Source organism: Panthera uncia (assembly GCF_023721935.1).
Source record: "Panthera uncia isolate 11264 chromosome A3 unlocalized genomic scaffold, Puncia_PCG_1.0 HiC_scaffold_11, whole genome shotgun sequence".
NCBI lineage: Eukaryota > Metazoa > Chordata > Mammalia > Carnivora > Felidae > Panthera > Panthera uncia.
This window is the reverse complement of record NW_026057578.1, coordinates 594,637-616,194: the sequence shown is the minus strand read 5'-3', so window position 1 is coordinate 616,194 and position 21,558 is coordinate 594,637. Positions and strand designations below refer to the sequence as shown.

General features: G+C 66.0%; 3 protein-coding genes across 12 annotated transcripts in view; 2 read left to right on the top strand and 1 right to left on the bottom strand.

The window, feature by feature from the left end:
* RTEL1 (regulator of telomere elongation helicase 1) overlaps positions 1-11,647 on the top strand; it is a 31,610-nt gene extending 19,963 nt beyond the window's left edge. For 4 of the 10 annotated variants that reach the window (XM_049650426.1, XM_049650424.1, XM_049650423.1 and 1 more), the window contains 22 exons: positions 1,492-1,566; positions 1,638-1,719; positions 3,729-3,861; positions 3,965-4,078; positions 4,165-4,205; positions 4,361-4,446; positions 4,624-4,701; positions 5,053-5,130; positions 5,564-5,710; positions 5,787-5,902; positions 6,040-6,163; positions 6,254-6,401; positions 6,611-6,768; positions 7,366-7,461; positions 8,751-8,952; positions 9,147-9,287; positions 9,848-9,964; positions 10,146-10,382; positions 10,464-10,625; positions 10,732-10,886; positions 10,975-11,075; positions 11,172-11,647. In XM_049650426.1, coding sequence (XP_049506383.1) covers positions 1,492-1,566; positions 1,638-1,719; positions 3,729-3,861; positions 3,965-4,078; positions 4,165-4,205; positions 4,361-4,446; positions 4,624-4,701; positions 5,053-5,130; positions 5,564-5,710; positions 5,787-5,902; positions 6,040-6,163; positions 6,254-6,401; positions 6,611-6,768; positions 7,366-7,461; positions 8,751-8,952; positions 9,147-9,287; positions 9,848-9,964; positions 10,146-10,382; positions 10,464-10,625; positions 10,732-10,886; positions 10,975-11,075; positions 11,172-11,610 — 3,030 coding nt within the window. In that variant the 3' untranslated portion in view covers positions 11,611-11,647. The remainder of the gene's footprint in view (positions 1-1,491; positions 1,567-1,637; positions 1,720-3,728; positions 3,862-3,964; positions 4,079-4,164; positions 4,206-4,360; positions 4,447-4,623; positions 4,702-5,052; positions 5,131-5,563; positions 5,711-5,786; positions 5,903-6,039; positions 6,164-6,253; positions 6,402-6,610; positions 6,769-7,365; positions 7,462-8,750; positions 8,953-9,146; positions 9,288-9,847; positions 9,965-10,145; positions 10,383-10,463; positions 10,626-10,731; positions 10,887-10,974; positions 11,076-11,171) is intronic. The other 6 variants (XM_049650427.1, XM_049650428.1, XM_049650429.1 and 3 more) reach the window with 5 other exon arrangements.
* A 567-nt stretch (positions 11,648-12,214) lies between these two features.
* TNFRSF6B (TNF receptor superfamily member 6b) lies at positions 12,215-13,713 on the top strand. Its single transcript, XM_049650437.1, has 3 exons — positions 12,215-12,656; positions 12,759-12,962; positions 13,369-13,713. Exons 1-3 carry the CDS (start codon positions 12,215-12,217, stop codon positions 13,650-13,652), a joined length of 930 nt encoding a protein of 309 aa, XP_049506394.1. The 3' UTR covers positions 13,653-13,713.
* A 35-nt stretch (positions 13,714-13,748) lies between these two features.
* On the bottom strand, positions 13,749-21,422 carry ARFRP1 (ADP ribosylation factor related protein 1). The gene is made up of 8 exons (XM_049650448.1): positions 21,369-21,422; positions 20,733-20,831; positions 20,428-20,515; positions 20,118-20,200; positions 16,786-16,867; positions 16,498-16,568; positions 15,823-15,923; positions 13,749-15,752 (listed from the first exon to the last, which is right to left on the bottom strand). The coding sequence occupies exons 2-8, from the start codon at positions 20,823-20,825 to the stop codon at positions 15,665-15,667; spliced, it is 606 nt and encodes a 201-aa protein (XP_049506405.1). The 5' UTR covers positions 20,826-20,831; positions 21,369-21,422; the 3' UTR covers positions 13,749-15,664.
* Positions 21,423-21,558: the final 136 nt, after the last annotated feature.

Below are 21,558 nucleotides of genomic sequence, written 5' to 3'. Positions count from 1 at the left end.
GGGGGGGAAGGGAGGAGGAGCTAGGAGTGGGTGATCCTGCAGCCCAGGGAAAGGCAGGTATACCTCCCCCAGAGCCACTGTGATCTGGTACCTGGGGCTCCGTCTCCTTGAGTGTGAAGTGTGGGTAGGTGTTGTCCTGGGGTACCAGACCCTGCCTTGCTGTTCTCCCAGCACTTCTCTGAGGCGCTCCAGACCACTGCTGCCTGGGGCCATGGCCTCTTGTGACTGTCGGGTCTCCAGGTACCCTGGCCCCTGTCTGAGACTCCTGCCAGGCGGGCCCTCTCCTCTGAGCTGCTCCCTGCGTGTACTCCCCACTGATCTCAGGGTCCCTGCAGATGAGTGGGCGCTGGGCTAGGGCTGCTGTCCCCTCCACAGGTGCCCTGAGCTCAAACCCGGTCCCACGCAGCCTCCTCCCCTCCCCAGATTCTCCCCCGCAGACTCACTGGAACCCAAGCACCTCTACCCCATTGGTTTGGAATTTCTTTTGGCAGCCGCTCTCAGTGGGCCTGGCAGATGGCTCCGTGTCCCTGCCTGCCCGGTGCTGCCTGTAGGCCAGCTTCTCTCTCTGGTGTGTCCCTTCCAGCTGGAGGAAGTGTGACCGGGGTCTTGCTCCTCCCAGACCTGACTCCTGTGGGAAGGGGGTGTGCTGGGCTGGCCCCGGGGCTGCAGGGGGTCAGTGGGCTGGCCAGACAGGTAGCCCATGTCACAGGCCGCACCGAGAGCACCCCCAGGCGGGCTGTAGAGCCTCGTACCTCCCGAAACTCAGATCCCCTCAAGGTAGTGTGAGAAAGGGGGTCTGCAGCCCACCCAGACAGAGGCAGCCTCAGGAGGGATGGGCAGGTGCAGCCTGCCCTGGGGCGGCGTGAGACCTGCTCACCTGCAAAGCCGTGGACAGGAAGCCGCTGGGCCCCAGGGCATCCTGGGGCACTCTTGGTGTTTCTGTCGGCCTCCTGATACTGTCTTACTAAGTTTTCCTCCTAACTGTAAAAGTCGTTTGGTTTTCTGAGCAGTCCCGCCACGTGGTTTGTTAACTTCCAGCATCGTGCGCCTTCTTCCCCAAAGTTATCTCTCGACTCTTTTTCTCCATTTGTTGCCTTGGCCAAGAGTACGGTTCTCTTTATTTTAGTTAGGGGTCGCTTTTGTCTTTTTACTTCTGGGGGTGAACTGAGTCCCTTCCTCTGGCTCCCTGACCAGCCCAGGCCTGCTCCCTGTGAGAGCATATGGATTAGCTACCACAGAGGGGGCCCTGCGGGATGGCTGTGTCTCCGGTGCCGTGGGGCCCTTCAGGAGAGGGGACGGGCAAGTGTGACTCCTGCCCCTCGGCCTGGAGTCCCACAGCAGGGATGCCGTGAGCTCAAAGGCAGGGTAGGGGATGACAATGCCCTGAGCATCCGTCCCGTGTGTGGGGGCGACTCAGGAGTGGTGGCCCCTGCTGTACGCTGTGTGACCAGCGTGTCTCTGCTGACTTTGTCCCCCACGTCTGCTTTTCAGATTGTGTTCAGTGCAGACCCTGCGGAGGGCGTGTCTAGTTCTGTGATGGGGCCTGGGGTCTCTCAATCCTACAAGGTAGGGGCTGCCTCGGGGACGGGGGGACCCTGGGGCTGGGTCTCGGGATGCTGTCCCCTCTGTCCCTCCAGGTGCACATCCACCCTGATGCCAGTCACCAGAGGACAGCTCGGCGATCAGACGCCTGGAACGCCACGGCGGCCAGAAAGCAAGGTATGGTGCCTGGGGGGCGGGGCCGCGCTCCCCTGTTCCAGCTCCGCACAGCGCCCACGGCCCCCCGCCCCCCCGCCCCGGGCGCAGCCTGCCCCGTGTGACCCCACAGCTCACCCAGACAGAGCCGGTGGAGACAGAAGGGCCTCAGAGCTGGCCGACGGCACAGGGCCTACCCAGAGTCACCTGAAGGGCTTCCGTGGAGCGAGGGCACAGCCAGGTGCCCCACCCCACAGGGAGGGGAGACCTGGGCACATTCACGTCGGCACAGGTGTGCTGCTTTAATGCCGTCCCACCGAGCGGACACGTGCGGGGCCAGCTCAGGCCGAGGCCACTCTCCAGACCCCAGGGTCGTGTGTGATGGCCACTCCGGTCCCTCCGGTGCTGCCTCTGTTACCCTGATCCCACGTCCCACTCTCCAGGTTTGTTACTGGTCTTACCTGCTTCCACGTGTCCTGGAGACGGGGCCACTTGTGACTCTTGAGGATGGGGTCTGTGTCAGGCATCCCGTGGCTCTTGGTGTGAGGCTAGGCTGGCCTGTCCTGGCCAAGGTGTGTGTCCCTGTGGTGTGGTGTGGTCCACACTGGTGGTGGCCAGTGTCCCGGCAATCCCAGGCAGAGTTCAGCACCCCAGGCGGCCTGGCCTTTGGAGTGGGCTTTGCCAGACACGTCTGGGGCAGTGGGTCCCAAGGTCAGGTCACTGTCCTGTCCCGGTCACCCCTCAGCATGGCCGGTGGCCTGTGTTCCGGGCCCAGCCCCCAGTCCTGCCAGCACACCCCCTTCCATGCCGCTGTCAGCCGTCCCACGGAGCCGAGCAGGAAGAGCGGGGCTGGGCCCGTGGGCAAGGCTGGCGCCAAGCAGGAGGGTCACAGGGTGCCCTCGGTGGGTCACCTGGCCTCTCAGAGCAGGAAGTAGCTTCCATGAAAGGCAGGGAGACCAGCGCAACCCTCGCGTGTTGTGAGGTCACAGGAAGCAGTTTGCGCCAGCACTGGGGCCTGCCCCCCCTCCCCGCCCTGGGGGAGCGCTCACACACGGGCAGGGTATGCAGGTATCCACGGCCAGCGGGGCGGGGCGTCGCGTCCCCTGTGTCCTGTGTACTTCGGAGCTCATGTGAATTCTCAGAAATAGCCGCCCCGAGTTGGGCGTTTGTGGGAAGCTGGTTCATTGCTGACCTTCCCAAGAAGCTAGGATGTGCGTGAGCAAGGGGAGGGCCGGCCCTGCCGGGAGAGGCCAGAGCACCCAGCCCCCGCTCTCCCCCCCCCCCCATCTCGGGCCAGATTCCCACCTGAAGGTGGAAAAACCTTCTCTGGCCCCAGGAGGGGACTGGTTCTTTTCTGGAAACAGCCCTGCTGACCCATGACCTAGTGTGGACTTTGGAGTGCTATTTAAAGTCATTCTGCTTGTGCTGGTTTAATTTCCTAAGCTTCCAGACCCAGCTGGGGGCCAGTAGGAGGCAGGCACTTTTAGGAACGGCTGCTTCCGGACACCACTGTCTTGTTGCCGGTGACTTCAGCGCTGGCGCTGCCTGCGGGGGACGGTCCCCTCCGGGAAAGCGCTGGCCCCGCCCTCCAGGGAAGCGCCGACCCCGCCCCTCCAGGGAAGCACTGACCCCGCCTCTGGGAAGCACGGCCCCTCCCTCCTCTTCCTGGAGCAGAGCTTGGGTTCCGCTTCCTTTTCCAGGTGTGCCCTTCAGCCAGGGGCACGTGATGGCAGCCAGCCTGCCTGCCTGCCTGCTCTCGGTGCCCTGAGCCACACGTCCGTGTCTGCAAGTCTAGGTTGGGTTGGCTGGCCTTTCTGGAGGTGACCCCCAGTATGTTCCCCTTGCGGGCCTGCTCTGGGTCCGCCCATGCTCCCAGGACGCCTGAAGGAGGAAAGAGGGGCCCTGGCCCAGACCCTCAGCTCAGGGCTCAGGCAGGTCCGCGTGTTCAGACATGTGCGTGTGGGCTGCGGGGCCCAGCGGCCGCCTGTGGCAGGCCTCCTGTGTCCCGCCCAGCCTCACACTCCCCCTCGCAGGGAAGGTGCTGAGCTACTGGTGCTTCAGCCCCGGCCACAGCATGCGCGAGCTGGTCCGCCAGGGCGTCCGCACCCTCATCCTCACCAGCGGCACACTGGCCCCCGTGTCCTCCTTCGCCCTGGAGCTGCAGATGTAAGGCTGCCCTGTGCCCTGTGGGGGCGGGGGTCCCAGGGCCAGCCGCGGGCCGCCAGGTGCTGGGGTTCAGGACCTCACGGGGGCCACCCTGCTGCCCCAGCCCTTTCCCAGTCTGCCTGGAGAACCCACACGTCATCGACAAGCACCAGATCTGGGTGGGGGTCGTCCCCAAAGGCCCCGATGGAGCCCAGCTGAGCTCTGCCTTTGACAAACGGTAGGGGGCCTGGTGGATAAGGAGGTGGGCAGGCAGTGTGCCACCTGCTGGAACCCTCGCGATGGTGGGCCTTTGGCTTTGTGCAGGTTTTCTGATGCATGCCTGTCCTCCCTCGGCAAGGCGCTAGGTGAGTGCCCGTGGGAAGCTTTGGCCTCCATCCTGAGGTCCCACCCCACTCCCTGGTGTCTGGGGTCCCTGCCCTGCCTGCTGTCCCCAGGGGGTATCGTTGGCAGCCTCTCTGAGCACCTACTCCCGCTGACGTAGCCACGGTGGCACTTGTAGGCAACATCGCCCGCGTGGTCCCGCACGGGCTCCTGGTCTTTTTCCCTTCCTACCCCGTCATGGAGAAAAGCCTGGAGTTCTGGCGGGTACGTCCCTCCTCTGTGTGTCCTGGGGGTGGGAGGGGAGCCCCAGACAGCCAAGGCTCTGGCAGGGCCGGAGCAAGAACATTTGTGTGAGAAGGCAGAGGTGACTGCAATGTGGCCCTCCGCCTGCCAGATGTGACGGGTGTGATGGGCACCCCCTTTCCCTGTCTCTCCTCACAGGCCCGTGACTTTGCCAGGAAGCTGGAGGCCCTGAAGCCTCTATTTGTGGAGCCGAGGAGCAAAGGTGGCTTCTCAGAGGTCTGAGCTCTCGGGCTCCACTGCCCATCATGGCTGCCCCAGGCTGGCCACTGGCCCTGACGGGTCACCTCTTAAGAAGTTTGGGCATGGGGATGATGGCCCCAGACCCTCGAGTCTGAGGGGCCGTCATCGAAGCAAGCCTCCCCTGCCCCCTTACCCCCAGCCCTGGGGTCCCCATGCTTTCTGGGAAACATTGAACAGGTTCTGGGTCAGCCTGGGAACCTGTGCCATGAGGAAGCTTCTAGAACTCTGCTCGCCCACCTCCCAGCTGGGACAGCCCTTCATCTCAGAGGATGAGACCTGGGGTCTCGCTTCCGTGGATGGAAGGAGCTGACCGGTGTCTCCTCCCAGGTGGTGGATGCTTATTACACTCGAGTCGCCTCCCCCGGGTCCAACGGGGCTACTTTCCTGGCTGTGTGCCGGGGGAAGGTGAGGCTGTTGAGGGTCTGTGCCCCACACCTGCCGGCCTGTCTTCCCCCGGCTGGTGCTTGTGTCGGAGGCGGCTCACGGCTCGTGACCTGGGGGGCTGTGACACGGTGGGATGGGCCGGTCCGACCGCCTCCCTGGTGCCCCGTGTCCAGCAAGCAGGAGTGAGGAGGGTGCAGCCCTGGCATCCCAGGCTGGACAGCCCTTCGGTGGGCATCGGGTCTAGGCACTGAGAGTGAGCGCCCCTCACCGGCTGCGGGTGGGGAGGGTGGAGGAGCTCCCGGGAGTGTGAGGCCCCGGGAGCCGTGAACCCCAGGTAGGGCCAGGCTCAGGGTGGGAGGCTTCTCCCCACCCGTACGTGCGTGGCTGTGAGGACCTGGGCGTGGGCAGACCCTTGGGGAAGGCAGACCGGGGAAAAGAGTACTCACGCCCCCAGGCCAGCGAGGGGCTAGACTTTGCGGACACGAACGGCCGCGGTGTGATCGTCACGGGCCTGCCGTACCCCCCACGCATGGACCCCCGGGTGGTCCTCAAGATGCAGTTCCTGGACGAGTTGAAGGGCCGCAGCGGGCCTGGAGGTCAGGTGAGAGGCCACAGACCTGGGTGGGAGTGGGGAGGAGGGTCTAGAGCCCCCATGACTGAGCCCCCCCCCCCAACAGCTCCTCTCCGGGCACGAGTGGTACCGGCAGCAGGCGTCCAGGGCTGTGAACCAGGCCATCGGGCGGGTGATCCGGCATCGCCACGACTACGGGGCCATCTTCCTCTGTGACCACAGGTGCGGCTCTTCTCCACGCAGCCTCGAGGGTGGCCAGCTAGGCTCTGGTCCTTCCCTCAGCGAGCGTGAGCCTGGGCTGTGGGCCGTGGGCCATGGTGTGGGCGGGGCTCCCCGTCTGACAGCCGACGCCCTGCCAGGTTCACTCACGCGGATGCCAGAGCCCAGCTGCCCTCCTGGGTGCGCCCCCACGTCAAGGTGTATGACAGCTTCGGCCACGTCATCCGGGACGTGGCCCAGTTCTTCCGTGTCGCCCAGAAAACTGTGAGTTCCTAATGCCCAGCTGGCTGCGTCCTCACGCCCTACCCAGGGGAAGGGTCTGTGCGCGACCCCAACCTCTCTGTGACTGTCCAGATGCCCGTGCCGGCCCCGCTACTCGCTGCCCCAAGTCTGGGTGAGGGAGAAGGTGCTGTCATGGTGGCCGTGTCACCCGGCCCCCTCTCCACCAGGAAAGCCAAGAGTCTGGACGTGCACGTCCCCAGCCTGAGGCGGAGACCCGTGGGTGCGTTTGCCTGAGCGACACGGCTGGGCAGGGGCCCTGCGGGCCGGGGGCCTGGGGTGCTTCCCGCTGGCTACCGGTGTGCTTGGTCCAGTGACCAGAGTGCCTGTCTGAGCCTGAGTGTTGCTGGGACAGACCTGACTTGTCCCCCCCCCCCGCCGGTCACCCCCTTCCTCCCACGGGCTTTGCTGCTGATATCTGTGCTCCCACAGGGTCGCCGACCAGGGACGCCGAGAGCAGCCTGTGTGTGGAGTACGGGCGGGAGCTGGCCCTCGCTCAGCAGAGGCCTGTGGGGCTGCTGGCAGCCCTGGAACACAGCGAGCATCTGGCTGGGGGGCCTGGGGACAAGGCCTCCCCTGGGGAGGAGGAGGTGCGGGAGGCCCCAGAGACAGACCCGTGCCCCCCACCCCCCACTCCCAAGCCTGGGGCACATCTACTCTCCCTCCTGTAAACCCCCTGGTCAGGCGGGTGGTTGAGTTTCGGCACATCCCTGGCACGCCCCCCCGCCCCCGCCCCCGGTCCTCAGCTGGTGCTGCCCTACACGCCCCTGCTGGTTCTCTGGGGGTTGGCACGAGCAGTCAGAGTCCAGCTCCTGCTGCCCCAGAGGTCAGCCCTTTCTGGGAGCCTGAGCTGGGGGTGGGGATGGGCAGGGGGGACACAGCTCCTCACCTGGAGCCTTTGCGCTAGAGCCCTTAGCTCTGGCCGGACCTGGAGCCCCCGTGCCCTGCTTGCCGCAGAGTCCCTTCCCCTCCCAGTCCTGCTCCCTGGGACCGGGGGTGAGCCCGGCTGCGACAGCAGGCGGCCCCTCCCCCCATCCCTTCCGTACCCTTCCCGTCCGGGCCACGGGGGAGGCTGGTGGGGCGGACCGAGGAGAGGCCTCTTCTCTCCCACTGTGGGCCCTTGCAGTGTCACAAGGGGCCTGGGGGCTCTGAGGGCGTGGCCAGGACCACAGCGTGTCCCCCCCCAGGCAGCGCATGTCTCCACCCTGTCCCTCCCACGTGAGAAGAGGCCTGCACAGCAGCAGAAAGGAGGCAGAAGGAAGATCAGGCTGGTGGGCAGCCGGGTACGTGAAGCGTCCCACGTACGGGGTCGGGTGGGAGCCCCAGGCTGCACGGTGCCGACCAGGGAGTGTGAGGTGTGGCTGGGCCTGGCCTCCCTGCTGCCTTCCCAGGGGTGCAGCCTGGCCCCATGCCCTTGGCTTCCAAGGCCTGCCCCCCACCCCCAACCTTTGTTCAGCTGGAATGTTTAAAGGAGGGTCTTTTAAGCCTCCTCACCTTCACTGGGTGAGCCTATTCTGACAGCTCCGAGGGCCTCCTCCCGCCCTCCTCTTGGGCTTGGGCCCCCTCCCGCCTCCCGCCTCCCTCCTGCCTCCCAGCATCTTTGCAGGGCCCGGCCTGCATAGGCTCCAGGTCTCTTTTGCATTTTAACTTCTTACCTTGACAACCTTTCAGACCCCGCAGAGCTCCCAGCAACGGCATGGGGTCCTGCGGCCCTGCCAGTGCGGCCCTGCCCGGGGCCCACGGGGTCCCTCCCACCGGGGGTGGCTCCTCCACACTTGGGAGTCCTGCACACTTGTGGTCAGCTTTGGGCCTTTCGTTTCCTTTTGTCTTTCCTGGAGACCACTTTGTGGGTGGTATGACAGGTCCAGCTGGACAGACGTCGGGCCCTCGCCCTTTGGGCGGGTTTGGTGTGGGGCTGGCAGCCAGGTCAGCTCCCCCTTAGCTGAGCCCTTGGCTCAAGTGTGGGTGCTGACGTGCCCGAGTGTGGGGACGGTCTGCCTTCCCAGCCTCAGATGAAGGATTTAAGGGCAGTTGAGTCCCTCTGAACCAGGAAAGCCCTGGAAAGCCCCATGCACCACCTGCCTTTGTCCATCTCCCTGGGCGTCTGGGAACTAATGCTGTCAGGAAGTGGGTGGAGTGGGCGGAGACTGGGGGGCCTGGACCCCTCCTGTCTGGTTTCCGTGTTCTCTTGCTGAGAGCCCCGGCAGCGTCCGGGCCTGAGCTGTGCAGCACGAGTGAGGCACAGTGATGTCTTAGGTCCCCCATCTGGTCAGAAGTGCCCTCTGCTGTGGGCTGACCGTCCTTCGGGCTGGGGCTGTCCGCTGCTGCGTGGGCGCAGGGAACTTGGCTGAGAAGTAGGAGCCCCCGACCCAGGGGAAGCAAAACTACACTTGGCCTCTGCTGCTCTCCAAGGGGCATGGCTGTCTTTGTGGATTCCCTCCTGGGGCCAGGCCAGCCGTGCCCTGGAGCTGGGGTGTCCCTCCCAGTGCCTGTGCTCCACAGCAGCAGCCCAGCGTCCCTGGGACAGGGGAGGGTGGGTCCTGACTGATGGGGCCCCTGGCCCTGTGTCCAGCAGGAGGGGCCGGTGGCCAGTACACAGGCGGGCAGGGCCAAGCTGTTCATGGTGGCCGTGAAGCAGGCGCTGAGCCAGGCCAGCTTCGACACGTTCACCAGGGCCCTGCAGGACTACAAGGGCTCTGACGACTTTGAGGCTCTGGTGGCCTGCCTCGGCCCACTCTTTGCTGAGGATCCCAAGAAGCACGGCCTGCTCCAAGGTGCCCTGGCCCGCGGTGGCCCCCCGACCCGGGGGCAGTGCGGCAGCCGTGGCGGGGAGGGGGGCTTGTGGGCGGGCACCAGGGTCCGTGGTTGTCCCTGCTCCCTAGAAAAGGTTCCGGTGCACGGCCCCTGACCCCAGAGCCCTCCACCCAGCTCAGCACGCGGGGGCCGCATGGTGGAACCGTTCCAACAGGCTTCTACCAGTTCGTGCGGCCACACCACAAGCAGCAGTTTGAGGAGGTCTGCCTGCAGTGGACAGGCCATGGCTGCGGCTACCGGCCTGAGCACAGCCTTCCTCAGAGGCGGGGCGCTCCGTCAGCCCAGGCCCCCAGGGGTGAGCGGGCGGCACCCCGGGTCCGGGGGGCGGGGTGGTGGGCAATGCTAGCTTGGCCCAGCCTCCCTGCTCGTGGGTGGGACTGTTCACCCATGGAGGCCTGCTGAGGGTGAGGTGTGTGTCCCCCAGAGCATCATGCATGGCCCAGGCTGGGACCCTGTCCCCACCTGTGTCTGCCAGGAGTGGGCCCTGCACCTCAGAGCCTGGGAGCCTGTGTCCCCAGTTGCAAACAGTTCACCCCCGAGCAGGGACTTCCCCAAGGATAGGTATCAGGGAGGGGGGTGGGGAGCTGGCTTAGGAAGACCCCTCGGCCCCAAGGAGGGGACTTTCCGGCAAAAGAGTCACCCCTCTCCTTTCTGGGCTTGGTGTCCACTGGGGTGTCTCTGCTGGTCCCCTGGCAGCAGTTGGCTGTGGTGGGGGCTCAAGCCTGGGTCGTGCTGTGGTCAGAGGAGGGTGGCAGGTGTCAGTCTCCCCTTGGACAGACCTGCCTCCTCCCCAGGGAGCACTCCAGACCCTTGGGAACCAGCTGGGTGGTTCGTTGTGTGTCCCTGTTTCTTCAGGAAGGAGGGAGTGTGACCCAAAGCTGACCCTGTCCCAGGGTGCAGCCGGGCAGCTGGACCCTGGACAGCACCTGAATCAAGGCAGGCCTCACCTGGTCTCCGGACCGGCCCCGGCAGGTACCAGTCCCCAGAGAGGCTTCGAAGCAGAGCACAAGAGCCCTGGTGTCCTCCCTGGGGGGCGTGGGTGCCGTTCTGGCTCTGCAACCCCAGAGCGAGGGAGCAGGCTGGTGTGAAGGGTGCCAGGGGAGCTCCCTCGGGCCCCAGATCCCCGCCATGATCCTATCCACCTCCCCACCAGGAGACCCCAGCAGCTGTCCAAAAGATGGGGGATCTGGAGCCCCCAGGGCGGAGAAGCAAGGCCCGCCTGTGGGGAGCGCCTACTTGGCCGATGTCCGAAAGGCCCTTGGGTCCGTAGGCTGCAGCCAGCTCCTCGCAGCGCTCACCGCCTACAGACGGGACGGTGACTTCGAGAAGGTGGTGGCCGTGGCGGCCGCACTCACTACCTCAAGGCCGGAGGACTTGCGCCTGCTGGAGAGCAAGTGGCCGCGGAAGGGGCGGGGCTGGGGGTGTACCGGGCCGGGCCGCTGCGGGCGGGGCCTGACCGCTCTCCCCACAGGGTTTGGCGCGTTCCTGAGACCTCGCCACCAGCAGCGCTTCCGGCAGGTGTGCGCCGACCTGATGGGCCCGGCTGCCCCGAGCGCCGGCCCTGAGCCGCCGGGCCCCCAGGACGGGACTCCCACTGTGCCTCCCGACCTCGCCCACGGTGATTCCAGGCCAGGTAGCGGCGGCGGGGGGGTGGAGCAGGGGGGAGACCACCTGGTGCCCCCGGAGCCCCACGCAGCCCAGCAAGGTGGGCCGCAGATCAGCCCGAACCACCCTTTCAGACTCGCGCCTGTGTCTCCAGGCCCCCCAGGACAGGACACACCGGGGAGGACCCAGAGCAAGATCTTGGCCTTCCTTAGACCGAGGCAGGCCGGGGATGCGGGGGCTCCCAGCCAGCCCCCCAGCGCCCCCCACAGGCACGCGCCGTCCGAGTCCGGTAGGTCTCCTGGGAGGGGCCGCAGGGAGTGTGGGCAGTGGGGGCGGCGCAGCTGCCAGCGGCGCTCACAGCGGCCCCCTTGGAGCAGGCTCGGCGTGCCCCGGCTGCGGGGCGGAGGACACGGTCCCTTTCCAGTGCCCTTCCTGCAACTTCCACCGCTGCCGGGCCTGCTGGCGACGGCTCCTCCAGGTTGGCGGCGGGACCCTGCGGACCCGCCCGCTGCGCGTCCGCCACCTGGGGGGTGCGGGGGGGCGGCGCCTGTGCAGCACTGCCCTATCTCCGCAGGTCTCTAGGACTTGCCCGGCCTGCCACGCCCCTGCCAGGAAGCAGAGCATCACGCAGGTCTTCTGGCCAGAGCCCCAGTAGGGCTGGAGACCCTCTGGCAGGCGGACGCCGCCTCTGTCCCAGACGCAGCTGGGACGCTTGTCCCTTCACGGGGTGTGGGCCACGGGCCAGGCCAGTGCCCGTGGGGATGCCCCTGAAATGGCAGCAGGATCGACGCCTGCCTATGAGAAGCCCCGAAGTACCCTTAGGGTCTGGGGAGGGTCTGCTAAAAGGTACCTCTTCAGAACTTTCCTTGGCTGCTTGTTTGTGGGTGGAGCTTCAGGCGCTTGGCTGCTGCGGCCTGAGCCCAGGACTGGAAGGTGGGGGAAACGCTCTGCCCCCTCCTCTCCGGGACCTGTGTGTGCGCGCGCGCGCAGTGGACCTGCTTTTAATCAGGTGACAGGTTCTCTAATAAAGTTGCGGATACCGTATCCAGACGCTGTTTGTAGGGTCTGGACTTGGCAGTGGGGTTTGAGGGTGCTGGGAAGGAAGACGTGGGCATCTGAGTAGGGTCGTCCCACCCTGTCCGGGAAAGGGCACGCTGAGCGCTTTGTCCCAACTGGGCTCAGCCTCCGTCCTCACAGGTGGACCGGCGGATGGCTGAGGCCAGAGAAGAGAGGAGCCAGGCATCCCCAGCCTGCACCCCGGCTGCCAGCCCTGCTCCCGGGTAGAGAGCTGCCCCTGGTGCTGGGGAGGCCCTCGCAGGACCGCCCCCTGGACTAAGGCCCGGAGGAGGCTGGCGCCGGGAGGGGGGCGGGGTGAGGGGGCTCCCTGGGGAGGGAGGGGCCTTGGGGCGGTGACGTCGCCGAAAGTCGGGTCGCAGCGCGGCCCCGTGGAGGTCGTGAGCCCTCCCCCCGGGGGCGTGGCGAGGCCGGGCCATATAGGCCGGCGCTGGCCTCCGACGGGCGAGCTTGTGGGGTGGCGACAGGTAGGGTAGGACGCGTCGTCCCCGTGTCCTCGCTCGTGGGCCTCCCGGAGGCCGAGCCGCCGCTCCGGTGACTATCATGTGGGCACTGGAGAGGCGGGGACCGCCGCCCTTGACCCGGCCTTGGGCGCTGCCCACCCTACTGTTGTTGGCTCTGGCGGCACACGGGGCGGCGGCGACGGCGACGGCGGGCGCGCTCACCTACCCGTGGCGGGACGCGGAGACCCGGGAGTGGCTGGTGTGCGGCCAGTGCCCCCCGGGCACCTTCGTGCAGCGGCCGTGCCGTCGGGACGCCCCCACGACGTGCGGCGCGTGCCCTCCGCGCCACTACACGCAGTTCTGGAACTACCTGGAGCGCTGCCGCTACTGCAACGTCATCTGCGGGGAACGCGAGGAGGAGGCGCGGCCCTGCGACGCCACCCACAACCGCGCCTGCCGCTGCCGCCCCGGCTTCTTCGCCCACGCGGGCTTCTGCCTGGAGCACGCGCCTTGCCCGCCCGGCGCGGGCGTGACTGTCCCCGGTGCGCGGCCGGGCTGGCGGGCGGCGGCCTGGGACTTCAGCCACCGGTGAGGACCGCACCCCCTGGCTCCCCCTGACCCCTTCCTCCCCATCTCGTCCCCAGGCACCCCCAGCCAGAACACGCAATGCCAGCCGTGTCCCCCGGGCACCTTCTCGGCCAGCAGCTCGAGCTCGGAACAGTGCCAGCCCCACCGCAACTGCACGGCCCTGGGCCTCGTCCTCAACGTGCCCGGCTCGGCCTCCCACGACGCCCTGTGCACTAGCTGCGCCGGCTTCCCACTCGGCACCCCGGAGCCAGGGGGGCCAGGTGAGCAGGGGAGGGGGCGCGTGAGTCACAGGAGGTCAGCCTGTGTCCCTGTTGTCCCCAGGCCAGAGTCCAGTCCTGAGGTATGCAGCGTTTATCCAGCCTCTGGGAGGGTCCTCCAGAAACTTACCTGGGGAGTCCCCTGCGGTGGTGGCGTGGCACCAGTGCCTCCGCAGGCCACGCCAGCCACCCCCCCCCAACCCCCCTTGGGAAACGGACTCCCAGGGAGTTTAAACCGCATCTCCCTTCCCACCCCTGCACGCTCTCTGACCTTTTCTTCCGCCTCTGCACTGGACCTGTTAGTGGGCAGGGATTTCTCCCTTGTTGGGTGTCCCTCCCCTCCACACCCTAGAGCACACGGAGGCCTCTACCACTGGGTCCTGACACCCCCCCCCCCCCCCGGCTGCAGGAGCCGAGGAGTGTGAGCGCGCTGTCATTGACTTCGTGGCTTTCCAGGACTGGTCCTTCAAGAAGCTCCTGCGGCTGTGGCAGGCGCTCAGGGGCCCAGAAGCACAAGGCCCAGTGCCACCCAGGGAGGGTCGCAACGGCCTGCAGCCAAAGCTGAGGCAGCAGCTCCTGGAGCTCCGTGAGGCACAGGCTGGGGCGCTGGCTGTGCGGCTGCTGCGGGCCCTGCGCGAAGCCCGGCTGCCTGGGCTGGAGCGCAGTGTCCGCACACGCTTCTGGGCACGCTGAGCACCCCGCCCCCTATTTATTCTGTTCCCAAGCTGGGGCTCCCACATGGGCATCACACCAAAAGTGACTTACTAAAGTAAGCTCAACCGACCGGGGTCCCATTACAGTAACAAAGTTTATTTTTTATAAAGCCGTTATAAACCGGATCGTATGAAACTTTGTGCCATGTCTACTGGGTGCTGGCGGGCACGTCTGGTGGGGAAACAAACACCTGCATGGGCTTTCTAGCATCCCATGCTTCCTCTGGCTGCTGGTCACCCCAAGTGGGATAGACCCTCGGTGGGAAGGACCGTCAGAGAGGGCCAGCGGGTGGCAGGTGCATCCCTTCTGGCTGTGGGCACAGTGGAGATCCCTGAGGCTCGTCCCATGACCCCAAGTCATGCTTTGTGCGTAGGACAGCTGGGGGGGGGGGAGGAGTGTCGTGAGGGTCCTACCCAGTCTAGGGGCTCTTGCTGTGGAATAGGACCCAGCTTGGATTGGCCAACACTAACCTGGGCTGCCAAGAGACCCTTCCCCCTCACCCTGCCCCTCCACTTGAGCTCCACCCAGTCCCTGCAGGCAGGGAATTTCCCCGCAGGGGACCAGCCAAGGACCTCCCCTAGGCCGGGTGCATCCCATGTGCTTTCTGGGAAACACGGCTTTTCCCCACAGGAAGGCTCAGATGAGGGCTGGACTGCTCCAGAACAACCTGGCCGGCTCCCAGCCCTTCCCGTGAGCCCTGGAGCCTGGCGCCTGATCCCCATGATAGGTCCCAAGCGGGGGGTGGGACCCCACAGCCTATGACTCCCCCATGAGTCACCTCACCTGCATTCCCACCCCCAGCCCTGACTTAGCCTTTCTCAGTAGGCCCTCCAAGGCTGCCACCTCGGAGGGAGGGTAGTCTAGCAGGGTCAGGGTTCTCGCTCTGGCACTCCCACGGAAGCAGGAACAGGCCCTGGGTCCAGCCTGGGAGCCCTTCGTGCTGTGGTCACTGTGCCCAGACAGTTGGGAACCCACCACCCAGTCCTGGGGTTCTGGAGGGACAACAGACAGCAGCGACTCAGACTGCCATTTTCTGGCATACTCCACCCAGTGCTGGCCAATCAGCCTCCTGCCCAGGGCTAGGCCCACTGGGTCTTGCCAGCTCCCACAGGGGCCATGTGGTGAGGGTCCCAAGGACCAGCCTCACCCGGAGGGATAGTTTCCAGGCACAGACCCGGAAATGGGTTTTTAGCCCGTCCCCAGACCTGACGGGGACCCCACCCCTCACCTCCAACTGGGAATCAAGGCCCATCCCACAACTGGCCTGGGCTCCACAGGAACCTAGCTGGCCTTCGGAACACCCATGCTGGTGTGCCCCCCACAACGGCGACTGGCTGTCCTGCGCCAGCGGCAGACACGCTTAGAGGGAACACCCACTCCCCCCCTGACTGGACGGGAGGCCAGCGGAAGAGGACACGGGGCCTCCCAGGCAGATCTCCCCCACCCTGTTCTGAGGCATCAGAACCCAGGGCCCCGCTGGCCTCCAGCAAAGTGGACCAGGTCTCCCCCCTCCCTCAAGATGACACCAGCCACCAACCCATCTCCAGGCCCAGAGGGGACGGAGACTGAGGACAGACACACTTGCCCCACCAGCTTCCTCCATGGGTGAACGGCACAGAGCAGCTCTGGAGCATCTCGTTTCCAGACAGGTGCCCCTCCGCCCCCTGGGCCAGGCAGGCCACACTGCTGGGGTGGCGGCTCCAAAGGGCCAGGCGGCCCGCCAACACCAGCAGGCTTGGCAGGGGTCTTGTGGGGGTCCCCTGGTGGCACCCAGCCTGGCCCTGCTGCCCCGATTCCCCTCAGCAGAAGCCTCTGCATGCCCACACTTTTACGGACACAGGGAAACGCTTGTCTTAAAGAGAAAACAAAGCAACTGAAAAAAACCAAGAGCAAAGCAAACCCGACCCCCAGGCCTGGTGGCTCAGAGCTGGCAGGAGCACTCCTCGGGCACTCAGGGGTGAGCTGTGGGCACCAGCAGGCACCAGCCATGCCTACGTGATGTCCCTCTGCCGCGGCGGCCGGTGCACGTTACGCACGACGCACTTCACCATCCACTCGATGCCCTCGCGCACCCCTTTGCTGTGGAGACAGTAAGCATGAGGTGGGGCCAGCCCGGCCTCCAGCCCACGGCAGGGAGAGCCCCACTCACCCAGTGAGGGCCGAGCAGGCCTGGGTCAGGCAGTCGCGCCTGCCAATCTTGGAGGTGCAATCACTGAACGCAGTCTTGATGTCGGGGATCGAGAGGCAAGTCTGGGGGAAGGCGAGGCTGTGAGGGGCCAGGTCGCAGGCGCTGCAGATGTCCTGCTCCTGGGGCAGGACGTGGTCTTGGTGGGGAGGGGCTGGGCTCAGGGCTTCTCTGCCTAGGAGAGGCCCTGCAGCGAGCAGTCTCAGGAGGAGGAGCAGGTGGCACGGAAGGGCTGCAGGAAAGGGACCGCAGGCGGAAGGAAGCCATCTCCGACGCACCCTGACCCTAGAGCGCCTCTGCTGCAGAATCAGGACACTGCCCTGCAAAGCCCTCTCCACACAGACTGCCACTGAGCATCCACTGGCCGGCTGAGGCGATCCCAAGGGCAGCAGACAGGCCAAGATCAGAGCTGACTCTCACCCTGGGACGCCTCTGCGTTTCATGTCCAGCCACGCCAGTGGCAGAGGAATACTGCCCGCCCACCTGCCTGTGCAGAGAAGGTGCCCCGCACCTCGAGAGGCCCAGGTGCACCTAGAGCACACCTGGCCTGGGAGGTCTAGGACAGGCACCCTGTCCCAGCTGTCAGTGGGACGTGCTTCTGCTGGGGACTGCCCTGTGGGCATGCTGTAGTGAGCTCACCTCAACGTCCTGCTTGTTGGCCAGCACCAGGATGGGGACACCGTCCAGTGCCTCACTCGTGACCATCTTCTCTGGGGTGGGCAGAAAGGGGGCGGTGAGCACCCTTTATCTGCCTGTGGCTGCCGGGGCCCACCCACACCCACCCCTCCACACACGTGAGCTCTCTCTTGGCCACAGCCCTGCCTGACCTGGTGTGGGCCCCATCTCCCACCAGGGCCAGCTCCAGGCACCTGGGGTGGGCAGACTGGACCTGACCATTTCCCCAGCCCCGAGCCGGGCTGTACCCACCGAACGCTCGCTTGGACTCGGACAGCCTCTCCTCATCTGTGGAGTCGATGACATAGATGACACCGTGGCACTCCGCGTAGTACTGGGGAGGGGCAGAAAGGGGGTGCTGGGCCACAGGCACTTGGCCACCCCAGGGCCAGCCGCCAACTGGAAGGCCCTTCCAAGGTGCCTTTGGGGGGCAGAAGGTAGGGCAGAGTGAGGCGGCCCTGGAGGCCTTTGGGAACAGCTTGCTGACCTCGGGCAACACTGTCATTTCCCAGGTACCGTGCCCCCAAACCCCACTTCACCATCTGCTCCTGAAAGCCGCCCACAATCGTCGGTCTGATGGTGGCTGGTGGGGAGGGGGTGGGGGAAGGATAGGGTGTTCCCATGCAGCCTTGGAAGTGGAGGAAGGATGCTAGCCAGATCACGCGCCAGTGTGGACAGCAAGCCGATGGCCATACTGCTCGGAAGCCACGCAACAGCCACCACCGAAGGGAGGGAGGGGCGGCGCCGAGGACCAGACCAGCAGCACTGAGCTCTGCGGGCCGGACTGGGGCAGGAGGCAGTTAGCCCAGGCACGCGCACAGCAGCGGCATCAGAGCCCAGGCCTGGGGAAGTGTCACGCAGCAAAGGGAATCTCGACAGATGGACAAAACGGGGCGCGTGGGGGCGGGCCCTTGGAGTGCGGGGCACGGGTGACGCGGCCACACGTTTGGTAAGCCCACATTCTGCCTAATCGAAAAGTACAACCCGGAAGCATCCACGTCTGGCAATCAGACAGCAGCATCTCTGCCACTTTGCCCCCAGCTGTCACTAGAGCCCGGAGGCCGGGGACACCCGCACGTTACACGCAACAGGACGCCAGGTGCCAGTTCGCGGTCCACGAGCTGACGACCCCACAGATGCGCAGGCCCGACAGCTCCGGGGAATTCTCGGGGTGTAACGAGGGCAAGCTGAAAGCGCCCGCCCCAGCACGAGACAGGCTTCAGCATCCACGCTCGCTACAGGAAGCCCGACGCGCGTGGCCGTCTGGATCCCGCAGCCCACAAATCACACAGGAGCAGGAACCTCTGCAGCGTACGTGCTAGGTGGTGTGAGGGCTGCGGGCCCTGTCTTGCTGCTGGGAGCTGGGAGCTGGCGGGCCCCGCGGCAGAGGTCTCCGTGGCAGGAAGGGGTACCGCACGGGGTTCACAGCCAGCCCGGGGAATCCCCTCACAGCCCTCGGGGCGTACGGCCTGGCCTGGCAGACGGGTGTAAGGCGATGGCCGGCGGCACCGGGAGCAATGGAGCTGGGCACCGGGGGCTGAGCAGGGGTAGGACGGGGGGCACGGCGGGCTGCCTCCGCCCCACGGCACCCTGATGGCAGCGTCACCCGTGGCCGCACGACGGAGAGCTTTCGGGCGTGGCCTGGAGGGAGGGAAGCTGGAAGGGCCCCTGTGGCAGGCACGGGCGGTCCGCCAGTCTTGTTTGGGTGCAGCCCGAGGCTGGTACGTGGACGGACCCAGGGACGAAACGACGGCCACCCCAATACGGCGCCAAGGTGTCAGACCGTGTGGGGGACCAGGCCCCGGGACAAGTGTCTAGGAAGCGGCGGGGGTGGCAGGAGCTCTACTTCCCACCCATCCTGGTGACCCACACGGGATCCTGCTGCCCATCCTCACAGCTCTGGGCCCTTTAGGGTTGGGGATGTGGTCACCACCAAGGCTCCCCGTTCCCTAGGGCCCAGCCAGAGACCCGCTAAGTCACAAACCCCGGTTGTGTCCTGGGCATGTTGGACGACTCGCGTTCAGGGGCCAGCAGAGACCCCACACTGGCGGGGAGGATAGACACTATCAGCGGGAGGCAGGGCACCCGCTCCACAGGGAGGCCGGAAAGCTCATGAAGAACCTAGCAGGGTCAGCGACCAGGGGCGTAGACTCTTGTGACGAGCCACACCGTCAGCAGGAGCAGTAGCTGGAGTGGGGGACGCTGCCAGCCGCAGAGCCTCCTCTCTCTCTTCCCGCCTGGCAGAGCTACGCCCACCCCAGGGCATGAGTGCTAAGCGGTGCACGGTGGGCCGTGGTCCAGGAGCCCAGGGGCAGGCAGCGCACCCAGCGGATGAGCCCGTGGGTTCCTGTGGCACCTACTTTGACCCACCAAGAGCCACCTTACCAAGTCACAGCTGCCCCAAGCAGCCCATGTGGTGACCCACGAGGCCGTATGAGTCCCAGTCGGCTTGGCCTGATGTGGGAGGGCTGTGAGGAAGGAATTCTCCTGCCGGGCTCCCTGCTGGCCCGGCCACCTGAGCTGGCCCTTCCCCTCCCCAGACCCGCATTAGCCCAGCTCCCGTCTCAGGTGCTGGCCCTCAACACACATCCTATGCCCCAACATCTGTCTCAGCGTCTGCTCCTGAGACCCTGGCCTGCGACACAGTGTCAGGAATACGGGTCTTGGTTCAGAAGACCAGGCCCGGCTTCACTCTGCTTCGGTGACCTTAAACAGCCAGAGAACCTGTTGGTGACCTTCCGGCCACGGGACGGAAGCTGGCCTCCTGGAGGGAAGCCGGAACAGAGGAGACACTTTAGAGGAAAGCCAGGAAAAGGTGACCGGGTACCAGGACCTAGACGCTAGTTCTAAAGACACAGATGACTAAAACGAGAGTGCAGATGAGCGTGTCCGTGCCCCTGGAACTGGGGCAGGCACATCTGTGCCCCTCGCATTGGCTGCACCAAATCCACTGTACCAATCCACCAGGAGGGGGCCGCCTAAGGGAGAGGCTAGGTCTGTCCTGCTCGCTGCTGGACCCCAGTGCCTGGCACAGGGCGAGCTGAAGACAGACCTCGGGGCTGGGGTGTGTGGGAAAAGCAGCACGGCACCGGGGCCCTGGAAACACCCCAAAACCTCAGCAAGAAAAAAGGCAGCTGTTAAAGGCCTGTGAAAACATCCTCCCCTAATGGGGAAGAGGCCACCACAGAGACCAGGTCCCAAGCTACAACTGAGGGAAAGGGCCCGAGCAGGGGGACTCAGCCCCAGCGGTGAAGCGGAGTGTCCTGCTGTCATCGTACCTCCCCCACACCTGTTTCCTGGCCAGCTTTCGTCTTGTCCTGTGGTAGCAGCAACATCTCCAGGTCAAAGGGAATCAAGTACATCCTTGCTCTTGGGGGAAGGACTCGGGAGCTGGGATAGGATGGCGGGGGGGGGGGGGGGGAAGCCCGGGGAACAAAGTGGGTGACGAAGCTACCAACAACAAAGAAAAAAGGGGAGTCTGAGGCCTTACGAGGAAAGGAAGCGGCCAAGGGGTGTCACTGGGGGAGAAACGGCCTGAGGACAGGCAGCGCGTGGCCAAGGACCCTACACAGCGTTTATCTTACCTTGTCCCACAGAGACTGCAGCTCTTCCTGGCCCCCCAAGTCCCAGAACATGAGGCGAGCCTTTCCCACGTCCACAGTGCCGACTGGGGAGAGAAGAAGACGGATGAGGCTGCGTGTCCTGGGTCCCTGACGTGCCGCCTGCCAGCTCCAGGAGAGGAACGAGCCACTCTGGTGCTCCCCCACCATCCGCCCAGTGTGAACTGGGATAAAAGCTTCACATGGCCCTGCCCATCTGCCTGCTGGCCTGCGGACATCACAGCATCCTCAGGGGTCTGCCCCACAAACCCACAGCCCTGAGGGACCCCCTTACTGTTCAGACCCACGGTGGTAGTGATTTTGGATAGGCTCATCCCCTTGTAGTTCTTGTTAAACCGGGTTTTTGACTGCTCCAAGAACGTCTGACAAGAGAAACAGACAGCAGGTAAGGACTGGGATCCTTTCCGGTCTATTTCCCAAACATCCCTTCTTGGGACTTTTCCTTGAGAATGAAGCAGAACAGAACAGTGTTTTTGTTTCTAAAGCAGCTGGAGAGGACTCTGGGCAGCAAACACGCAGCTCCAGGTAGACCACCACAAGGACCACGGAGGGGGTGGTGACAGAGGGACGGGCACACACCGTCTTGCCGGCATTGTCCAGGCCCAGGATCAGGATGCAGTACTCGTCTTTCTGGAACATGTACTTGTACAGGCCCGACAGCAGCGTGTACATCCTGCCCTGGGCACCCGGAGAGACGCGTCACACGGGGCGAGCGGGGGCCGGGCCCGACCCCTCCCCTTCCGTGCACGGCCGCCGCACTCGCCAAGTCCGGCGCCCCCTCCCGTGGCGGCCTCCCTCCCCCCTCCCGACGCCGCCCGCCTGCTCTCCGCCGCCTCCCTCCCCCTCCCCGGCACTCGGTCCTCAGAAGACAGGTCCGGTCCCGGTCTGCGTCCCGGCGGTGACGTCAGGCTCCCCCGAGCCCTAGGACGCCCCGCCCCCGGTCTGGGCCACCTCGGAGGCGGCGCGCTGCCGGGCAGCCAGCAGGTGCGGGCCTGCCCTCCAGAAGTGGCGGCCGCGCGGGGATGGCGGGGCGGCACGGCCGGCAGGTGGCGCGGAACGACCGCAGCGGGGGAGGCCGCCCGGGCCCCACGCCCCCGACCTCCGCCGCGCAGCTCCGACACCGGGTCTCGGGCTCGCGGGCCGGCCGACACGCCGACCGTGAGTCCCCGCCGCGCCCTCGGGCCCGGGCGGGCGGCAACCAGCCCCGCGGCCTACCTCGCGCCCGTCCGGGCCGCGGAACCGCCGCGCGCCTGACCCCGCAGACCCGCGCTGACCCCGCGCTGACCTCGCGCGGCGCCCGACGGGAGGCAGGCCGGCGGCTCGGGGAGGGCGGAGCCGTCCCGGCGGCCCCCGCGCGCCTCATCCCGGCGGCCTCCGCGCCAGGCACTTCCGGCGGCGGCGGCGG